At 39.6% G+C, this 10,631-nt stretch overlaps 1 protein-coding gene across 1 annotated transcript; it reads right to left on the bottom strand.

Moving 5' to 3' along the window:
* Positions 1 to 5,767: 5,767 nt before the first annotated feature.
* On the bottom strand, positions 5,768 to 10,631 carry LOC132295367 (pentatricopeptide repeat-containing protein At4g14850). The gene is made up of 2 exons (XM_059793601.1): positions 8,947 to 10,631; positions 5,768 to 6,389 (listed from the first exon to the last, which is right to left on the bottom strand). Exons 1-2 carry the CDS (start codon positions 10,533 to 10,535, stop codon positions 5,924 to 5,926), a joined length of 2,055 nt encoding a protein of 684 aa, XP_059649584.1. The 5' UTR covers positions 10,536 to 10,631; the 3' UTR covers positions 5,768 to 5,923.

Genomic DNA, 10,631 nt, shown 5'->3' with positions numbered 1-10,631 from the left:
GGATCATCTGCCGTATCTAAACGACGTCGCTTGGGAAGTTTAATTTATAGGGATTAATAAATGACACAAGGGGTATTGCAAATACAACCCTCCGGTTCAAAAATTTTTTTTGAAAAACACTTACCCATTTGGATTCATTTGTTTTCAATTCGTTTGACTTTTGAATGACAGCATCACCAGCCCTGTTATTAGTTTTGTTTCTACCCGCAAACCAAGTATATGAATGTAGTTGCAAAGGATTGACAGGAAACGCATCATAAATAAAAAATTTGTGAGGAGACAACTGATGAGTGGATATATATTTTAAATTAAAATTACATTAAATTTTGTTAATTATACGCGCAGTGGATATATGATTATTGGGTTGATGGTGGTTTTAATGGGTTCTGAGTAGGGATGACAATGGAGCGGTTTGGGATGGGTTTTTCATCCCTCATCCCCGCCCCCCTTTAATTTTGGTGCCTCTGACACCGTCTCATAATCGATTAATTTTTTGCCTCTAATTCCCATAACTGCCCCCGTCCCCGCCCCCCCATAACCGCTTATATTTTTAAGCAACTCATGTTAACCTCCCCAGTCGCCTCCATCTTTATTCTCGTTCTCAACTCTGAACTCTCCCCCCCCCCCTCTCTCTGCAACTGCAAACTACAAAATCTACAAGAATCAGAAGGTGGAAATCCATATATTTCAGTTTATCTATTGTCTGCAAGAATCAAAAGTTAAAAAAAATATATATATTATCCATCCACAAATATCTGCAAATCTCCATAGATCCGCGGCCTAACCTCCTTCCAAAACCCTAACCTTCATCCTTCCCTTCCTTTACCTGACCTCCACCACCTCCTCTAGCGTTTGCCGCCTCTTCCTTTTCCAAACCCTAACCCTTCTGCATTTCGGTCTTAACAAATCATCCACCGAAGCCGAAGCTCCGACGACCGGAAAAAGTGATGTTTGCGTTCCGGTACATCAAATCGACGGGGATTTTGATGAACACTTTGGGGATCGACGGAGAGGATGTGACGTTGACGACGAATGCCGACAACCGTGGATACTGTGATTTTGGTGGAGAGAAATGGATTGTGATTTTGCTAGGGATTAGGGATTTTGACGTTGAAGACGTGAATTTTCAAATAGGTTGAATCTTAAAACTCCGTTTGGATTCATTTATTTAAAGATAAATAAAAGTTTTGAATAGATGTTGAATTTCAACTTGTCAAGTCACCTATGGGGATCAAATTGTATGGTCCTAACAAGGCAGGACCCAACTAGGCATGAAAAAAATTCAACAAAAGATAACACAAATTCGTTATTAGTTTTTATTAGTTAAGCACGTAAGTTGGATGAACTCGCCGCCTTGCCACCTCCAAACTCACTAACAGCTTCCAAATTCACAGTCAAACCAACCAAGAAGTTTGGACATCACAATTCCTAGCTCGACGATGGCGAACTCACCCAACAGCCTCCAGACCTCGTCCCTAACCACACTCTCCAATGACTCATCTAGATCTGATCTGGTCTGACCTCCTCCCCAAAATGAAATAATGGATGTATTGTGGTTTGAGAGAGAGCTCAGAGAGAGACACGGCTGCTGCAATGAAGTGTAGGGTTTGAAACTGAAGTGGTTTCCAATATATATATATATATATATATAGTGAAGGTTAATTTGGTAAATATATTAACATGGAAGGGTAAGTTAATAATTTAATATATTAAACGGGGTGGTTATGGGGCGGGGATCTTAGTCCCCGGCCCCTGCCCCCGCAATCGGCCTGGTTTTTTTTTTTTTTAACCCCCATCCCCACCCCATTTAAGTAAATGGTTCTCCAAACCCGCTTTAAATAAGGCAGGGGCGGGGCGGTTCCCCACCGGGTTGGGGATTTTTGCCACCCCTAGTTCTGGGTTGTAACTTGTGAGGATTGTTGTTGGATACAGTAAAAATAACTTGTCATTTATGAGTATTACACTCGCACCCCTAAGGGTGAATTACACTTACACTCCTAAAGTTTAAGAGTATTACACTCATTGGTTAAGTTTGGACTTTATTCCAATGATACCCCTTAATTTTTGCTTGATGTTAATTTTCGTGTGAAATTACAATGTTACTCTTTAATATATTAATTCTTTTATAATGGTAAAGTATTTCTATATTAAATGACAACTTTGGTCCCAATTTATTTAGGGCCCGTTTACTAACGCTTTCACTTTCTTATTTTTACTTTTTTTGAAAGTAAAATCATGATTTTCATTTCTAAAGTTGAAATATGAAGTAGAATTGTGTTCACTAATTTTTCATGCTTTCAATATTTTCAAAGCAAGAAATTAGAAAGCAAGCTCAATAATTATAATTTTGATTTTATATGTACAAAATTTCTTCAATCCTTCTCTCTCATTTTTGTGACTCACCATAATTGAACCCAAATTCACTATCAATATGGTCCCTGCCCACCACCACCCAAAACCTCCATTACCAACACCTAAACCAATTTGCACCAAACAAAACATAGAGACACTGCAACCCTAAAAAAAAAAAATCAATAGCAGAGAGCTACCGTCGCCGACCGCCAAGTGCAAACACCACCACCTCTACCCAAAACCTCCATCACCACCACCCATCACCGCCTATTGCAAAACTCAAACCATCGACACCCTAGCCGCCACTGCAACCTAATCACAGAGAACCCAAGTCCTAATCCAAGGAACAAAAACCAAACCCACCTCTGGAATTACATAGTCACAACATCTCCGTGCTCGAAATTGTTGGTTGTTGTCATCAGAATTGTGAATCCTTCGTCACCTGAATTTGTATAACCGTGGTCATCGGAGCCTGAAATCACCATCTTTATAAATTAAACCAATGAAGAACAGGTCTTTGTGTTGATTTTAAACAAAGAGAAAGAGGGGTGAGTGATGGGGTAGAGAGAGAGAGGAGGAGGGGTGAAAATTAATGGTTGTGGCAGTGGTTACAGTCGGCTAGGGCTTGAGGATGAGGAGCAAAAGAGGGAAGGAGCAAAAGAGGGAAGGAGCAGAAGAGGGGTTTTGATGGGTTGGTTGCAGTTGGCTAGGGCTCGAGGATGAGGAGCATAATAGGGAAAGATTAAAAGAGGGGTTTTGATGGGCTGCGATGAGGGTTTTTTTTTTTTTTTTTTTTTTTTTTTTTTGTGATAAATGATGCTACAGTAGAGAAAGTAATTTCAGCGAACAATGCAGAAAATAGAGAAAGTAAGGATTTCTCACTTTCTCTTTTCTTCACAAAACTAGAAAGTACTTTCTTAAAATTTAAAAGTAAAAGTATTTTATTAAACATGATTTTTACTTTTGATTTTCAATTTTAGAAATTGACAATAGAAATCAGGAATTATTCCTGTTACTAAACTGGCCTACCCCTTTTTGTTTTTTGGAACACTCCCTTTCTCTTGACCCCTCGTCGCCGTCATCCCTTCTCTCTCTCTCCACTATCCACCTCCACGGCTGTCACCCCCCTCTCTCTCTCTCTCTCTCTATATATATATATATATATATATATATATATATATATATATATATATGGAAAAGCTAATATTCCAATGCAACTCTACAACTCTATTTCAACTTGGAAAAGGGAGATTTGTTCAGCCTCCAAGATACCACTTCCTCAGAGAGGTCCGTTAAAGTGACTTTGCTGCACCTGTATTAAGGGATTTGGCAGAGTCCCGGAGCGAAAACTGGGGTGTACAAAAGACTAAGAGGTTTGTTATATAAAAGAAACCCACATGCTGCCCTCCAACCCATAAGGAATTGGTTGGAGATCCACCCCAATTCATCCTTCCGACCCTAGCGGAAACATCGAAACCAGCCATTTTTGCTTGGAGTTGTTGTCAGAAACCGCTGCCACAATCGCCATGTACTGGTAGAACCATACACACAACCGTTGTTGGCATATCGAAACTGATGTTCACCTGAGCTGGAGCATGCCGGACCTATACATTAGAAGCTTGATAAGCGCTAATGTTGCATATTCAAGCCATTCTATTTGCATATGTTAGTTCTCTAGTTGTATTTATGTTATGCTTTTATGTCTTTTTTATGTTTTTGCTATTTTTAGGCTTTTATCCTCAAAATGAATTAGAACCGGGAATTTTAGGCTTTCAAATGGAGATCTTAATTGGGCTAAGTTCCAACCAAAGTCGCAAGCTTCCTGGACCAAGATTATGGCAATTTTTGGTGTAACGCTCCAAATCCCATGATCCGGTGCATTAACTAAAATGGTTCGAAACCCCGACCCGATACCGAGTTTGAAATGCAGAAGCTAAGGTCAAAATGGTCATTTGACATCATAATGTTTGATAATAGGTCCACAATAGGCTCATGAGTCATTACTAAACATGCATGAAAACATTAATTTCTGGGTTTAAATTGAAGAGTCCAAGGTGTGCCTAAGAAGGAGTTGCGAGTGTTCGGAGGGCACTATGCAAGCGCTTGCACACTGTCCTGCGTACGCAAGGCTACCCATGCACACATGGGCCTGACAAGCTTCGAGCGCTTGAAGCTAGTTTGCAAGTGCTTGGAGTTAAGTGAAACCCTTTTTTGAATACAAATTGGTCCTTGGTCATCCCTACTTCATTTTCATGCATACATATATGATCCCAAACACATTTTAAGCATCACCTAGTCTAAGAACACGACATGGAGTGTGGATGCCAATAAGTAGATGTGTGTGGCATACTCAAAGAGCGCAAATTATATAGGAAATGTACTTTAAAGTAAAATGGCCATTTAGCCTCATTACAACACTTGTTTGGGTTCCAAATGTAACACGGTAGAGTATAAATGACTCGGGAACTCCAAAAAAAACAATTGAGTTTCCAACCAATTTCTCTCTTCAAAAAAATATACATCATATCATTTAATTAGTATATGTCCAAAAGTGATACATCAAACATGCCTAATATATGGTATGTAAACATCGTACAAAATATGTCCACAAAGTAGAACAGATCAAATCTAAGCCAAGACAGAGGTGCATCCAAGTATATCACGCTCTTATCTGAAAAAAATAATTATCAATGGGTGTGAGTAATTTAAATTACTCCGTATGCAATGGATTATAAAGACAAACTAGGTTTCTTTGGCCTTGCAATTATAACACATGCTATACAAGTAATGGAACATGTCTCCTAATCATCTAATTCAAGGGTAGGTATAAGGATCCATCCTAGAACTAGCAATTGAATCAATATTCACAAAAACAAATTAAGTACATACAACGCAAGATGTATACTTTAAAATCCAAAGTAAGCCACTAACGGGCCAATGGTCTAGTGGTATCAGTCTCTTACTTCCCAAAGGGAGGTCAGTGGTATCCGAAGTAAGCCAAGTTACACTGCACACAGATGGACATAACGACTATATGAACCGGTAAAATAGTTATTCTCAGTCTACTAAGCCATAAAGAACAAACCTAATAATTATCCATGGGGACAATTTTGAGTATTATGACAAGGGTTGGAGTAAATCATGTAAGCTTCACCTTGCCTAGTTACCTTTTAGATTTTTCCAATAAATAAATAAGAAGAAACAGTCCTTCCCTACCAGCCTACCACAATAAATGACCTCACGCTTTTATCATATACGAGTACTGGTTTAATTGTGAATTAAACGTTAAAAAATGGTTATTTACACATGCAAAAATATTTCATAATACATTACACACTTTCTCAGTTTAGTTTACAGCTACGGGTAGATGTATACATAAACACATAACAAGATAGATAAACTATTACCAGAAGAATGTTAAAACAAAGCAACATTTTGCTCCAACGTGAAGAATCATTTTGGTCATATTAACAAATTATAACTATAACTGTCTCTTTAAAAATAAATAAATAAATAAATGAAGAACACGAGTTTCTTTTGAAAAGCTTTAAGAGAGACAGAGAACCAGTAATCACCAGTAATCTCTGCAAGAGCATTGGTTATCTTTAAATCGATGAAACCGGTTGTTGTCTCTTACAATAATTTCTCTGCCAACAATGCCTGATATGAACTTAATGGCACTATGGCAATCCACACAGACCCTAAGATTTTTCGTTATTCTTATAGGGACTCCAGGAGGGATGGTAATGAGGCCAAAGGCAAGAGCAATCTTCTCGCTGTGGTACCAAACTTCGGTTTCTTTCTCTTCCTCTTCTAAATCGTAGAGAGCAAAGTTGGTGTCAGGTACATAGCCAGCTGCCTTCATTTCTCTCCTCAGCTTAGATAACATTGCCTGAATCTCGGAATTTCTGTCATGAGAGGTATCCTTTGCTTGGAAGACATGGGTTGCGTTTTGTACGGAGATCCAACTGTATCCAGTGCCCTTCTTTATCCCTACATCCTTCATCTCCTTTCTCACAAGGTTGGCTTCTTCCCATCTGCAGCAATTGTCTAAAATGACTAACAAGATAAAGCAAGAAATACATGCAGAACAGCGAGAAACCAAGCCACTAAATATCAAAAGACAAGTCATAAGGAGTGTCCAATTTTTGAACTTGTGAAATGAGCTTGCAGCAAACGGCTATACAAATAGCGTAGCAGCAATTAATGGTCTCTATAAGGAGCGCCAGAGCTGCAAAATTGGTTTTGCAGGTTTCCTTTACCTGATATATGTCTATCATTAACCCAAGTCTCATAGAATTCCATGAGTCAGCAGGGGTGTCTTTGATTCTGTGCCCCATGACAAGTTGACCATGGCTATCAGCTAGAGAACCGCAACAAGTGAATAGTTGAAACTGTATCAATCATAACTTTGTGTTCTCTTAACTATTAATTACTTTAAACCGTGTTTTCAGTCTATTCTTTCTTGTTTGTAGAATAAACTCGTGTTCGCATTTTGCAATGTGTCCTCTTCGACTCAAAAAAACACCTATACGTAATTATCAAATGGTTAAATTATGATTTATGCAAATCCACAACAAAAACTCTCAGGTCCTAAAAGAGCCTCGGAGATCCTATAACCAAGTATTATAGATAGTTTCAATTATTTCAAACATTTACATAACATCAGAGCATCAGGGTCGGGTCCTCCACATCAAAGAGTGCATCCAACAGTTCCCTAGTTAGTCAATTAATTCAACTATAAAGAAGTGCAGCAACTTATGACATCAAGGTCCTCCATATTAATGAGTGTGATTCAGAAGTTTCTAGTTAGTTGATCATTTCAAATATTAGGAAGTGCAGTAACGAGGATTCATGATCAAGCCAACAAGGTTTCCTTCTTAATCTACAAGATCACAAATAGATGGCCATTATTGAGTGTTGATCCACTTATTCAAGGTGCTGGACGGAATGAGGGATCGAAACAGACCTTATTAGGTGTATAGGTTGGCTAATTTCGTAAGACTGAGTCTGGAATCTTAATTTTATTCTGTTTATGTTTTAAAGGTTAGTTGTGGTAGTTAGGCGTTCCCTTTGATCCAAGTGGTTCATGAAGATTTCAAAGTCTCAACAAGAGTAAAAAGGTTATTAACCATTTGAAGATCAAACTCACCAATTAGCGTTTTAATTATGCATTCATATTATGGCAATATATATATATATATATACTCGAATTATTCTACATTTGCATTTCAATAAAACCCCCCAAATCTATAAAAAAAAAAATTTGCAAATAGCTTTCTCCATCATTGAACTTGATGAAATTACATAACTATTGTTAAAAAAAAGTTATTTATTATTATTATTATTATTTTTTGAATTAAAACATTATCCAAATTTGAGTTCAGACCCTAGGATTTACTATTGAAATAACCCAACTTATTTTCCCCTATGTGAATTCAAAACATTAGTTGCTAAAGTTCCATCAGGAGAGGAGAAGTAAAGAATTGAATATGAATGTATCCATCATATATGCTTTGATTGTGGAATGTTTAGACATAGAGTGGAGCCTTGTCCGTTTAAGTCGGCTATGCAGGAAATGAGGTTACCAGATGGTTTAAGCAAGGTCATTATGTGCAACTTAAAGAAAGATATCAAAGTATGGTTAAAATGAATCAGTTATCCATACACAGGCTTTGGATGATGGTGCAGGGATGAGGTTGAAACACTAGTCCGGAACTCTCTTCTCTATCACTTATTCAGATACACACACAAGCAAGAAGATTCCCTTCCTCACTCCTGTGAGTTGGTTTGGACTCTGGATGTACTTCAACAACCCATCCCAACTTTTTGAAACCCATGCAAATTTCCAAGACATTTTCCTTCACCCCCTCTCATGCACACATTCTATTAGGGAATTTTTTTTTTTTTTCAATTTGTGAAGTTTGCAGTAGAGATCGTCAATGTTGATGAGACACTCCCCGAGGGATATACAGTTGCAATGGAGATGAGAATAGGGGAACACTTTAAGTTGTTCAAGTAGAAGACCTTATTCACTCCCGTGCCCCTCTTTTCTCTCTCTTCTCCCTTCAGCATCCAATTTGTCATTATTTTCTTCTATTTTTTTCCTTTCCATGGTGATGTGGTAAAATTTTTTTGAGTCTATTATTGTCAATCTTCATTTTCTTTCACTAAGAGGTGGCTGAACCAGAATTGAGGGACAACGTCATTGTTCTTTTATTTATGGGGGGTTAAATTTGACAGTTTATGAGTATTTGAATCATTAGAGTATTTTGGACACTTCGTTGTTGAACTTGGTCATCAGCAAAGTGTACATTCGTCCATATCACTGAAATATAAAGGGACGTCCGAGTTCTTTAAATTGCACATGGGCGTGTAGAATATTGTCTTACCTCAGGGAGGTTAGCAAAATTATCCTTAATTAGAGCACCTGTTTCTCAGTCTCCATGAAAGCTTATGGCCCGTGGAAATTAAAATAATTAGCCAAAACTCAAGGAAGTGAATTCAACATATATCTCGGAAGATACGTACTTATTCGAAAGCTTATTATGATGAGAGATGCTGATGACTAGTTTGACAAGGAAGTGATATTACCTGCCTGCAGACGCAAACATGTTTGAAAGCAAGACATGGTTGCCAGAGTCCTGTGGATCAAGTTCAAATAAGTTGTCAGCTGCAATCTTCCCCAATTCAGGCTTTCCATACACTCTGCAAGACCCTAAAAGAGCCCCCCAAACTGAAACTGTTGGATGAATTGGCATTTTTCTAATAAACTCATAAGCTTGTTCTACCATCCCGGCTCGACCAAGCATGTCCACAACACATGCGTAATGCTCTGCCCCTGGTTCAATCCCATACCTCATTCTTATTGACTCAAAAATCTCCATGCCCGCCTTCACCGCTCCAGCCCTACTGCATGCCGATAGTACACACACTAACGTTACATAATTTGGTACCACCTCGTGCCTCCCACATGCCATTTCCTCAAACATTCCCAAAGCCAGGTCAGCATGGCCTTGGTGTGCGTACCCACCAATCAATGCATTCCAAGTAATCAAATTCCTCTCAGGCATCTCATGAAAGGCACTTTCACAATCCTCTATACTTCCACATTTTCCATACGTGTCAACGAGTGCACTCCCAACGAAAACATTCTTCTCAATGGACACCTTGACAGCAAGTGCGTGGACCGACCTACCCAATTCAAGTGCCGCCAAGCCAGCACAAGCACTGAGAACACTGGAAACCATAAAATCCGTCGGTTCAACGCCTTCTTTACTAGCCCGCAAAAATATCATACAGGCCTTCTCTTCTTCATCATTTTGCTCATATGCGGCAAGCATTGAACACCACGAAACGTCATTAGGATGACGAAGTCCATTAAAAACTAGCTCTGAAGAATTAATCCGGTGACATTTCCCATAAAAATCAATCAACCCATTTGCAACAGAGACATCCGCCTCATTCCCACTTCGAATTACAAATCCATGCAACTGTCGCCCAAGCTGCAAATACAAGGCATCCGAGCATGCATTGAGAAACGCACAGAATGTAATTGAATTGGGTTCCCCGCCAATATGCCGGAACTGGATAAATGCAGAAATGGCATTTCTTGTTTGACCATCAAGCACGGAATTAGAAATATATGCATTCCATGTTGCGGTGTTTCTCACCGGCATTTCATCGAACATCTTACCTGCTTCATCTCTAAGGCCCGTTTTACAATACATATCGAAGACACTACACCCCACAAAGACGTCGCTTATTTGACCGGCCTTGACGGCTAATGCATGAACTTGTTTACCGGTGAGCGGCGATCGAAGCGAGCTCGAGGCCTTGAAGGCACAAGGGAAGGTGAAGTCGTTGGGTTGGACACACTCACGACGCATGGTAGAGAAATGGAGGAGGGCGGAAGTGAAACGACCGTTTTGGACAGAGCCGGCGATGAGGGCAGTCCAGGTGACGACGGAACGGTTAGGCGTGAGTGACAGGACGAGTTGGGCTGAGTTGGGGAGGTCGAGTTTGGAGTACATGTTGATGAGGTGGTTGTAGAGGAAGGAAGGCAGGGGAGCTTCGAGAGTCTTGATGATCTGGGCATGGGCGGCTCGGCCGAGGACGGAAGAGTGAGTCGACACAGCCGATTCGACGAGTGAAGCAAGCGCGTTGGGGGTGAGGAAGGGCATGGTTGGTAATAAGAGTCATGACTGCTTTTGCTGCTCCGTTTGGTGCATGAAGACGGAGATCATCTTGGTGCATTAGCATGACAACTATTTATACCC

This window comes from Cornus florida, unplaced genomic scaffold (genome assembly GCF_030987335.1).
Source record: "Cornus florida cultivar Cherokee Brave unplaced genomic scaffold, ASM3098733v1 CherokeeBrave_3.0.0_Hap2_Chr01, whole genome shotgun sequence".
Taxonomy (NCBI): Eukaryota; Viridiplantae; Streptophyta; class Magnoliopsida; order Cornales; family Cornaceae; genus Cornus; species Cornus florida.
This window is presented reverse-complemented; position numbering and strand designations above follow the sequence as displayed.

Bases quoted from the DNA above. Each gene is read 5' to 3' on its own strand.
- LOC132295367 (XM_059793601.1), bottom strand. From the start codon at position 10,535: ATGCCCTTCCTCACCCCCAACGCGCTTGCTTCACTCGTCGAATCGGCT. The intron at 6,390-8,946 runs GTAATATCACTT...CAATTGCTGCAG, and splicing joins ATGTTTGCGTCTGCAGGCAG to ATGGGAAGAAGCCAACCTTG.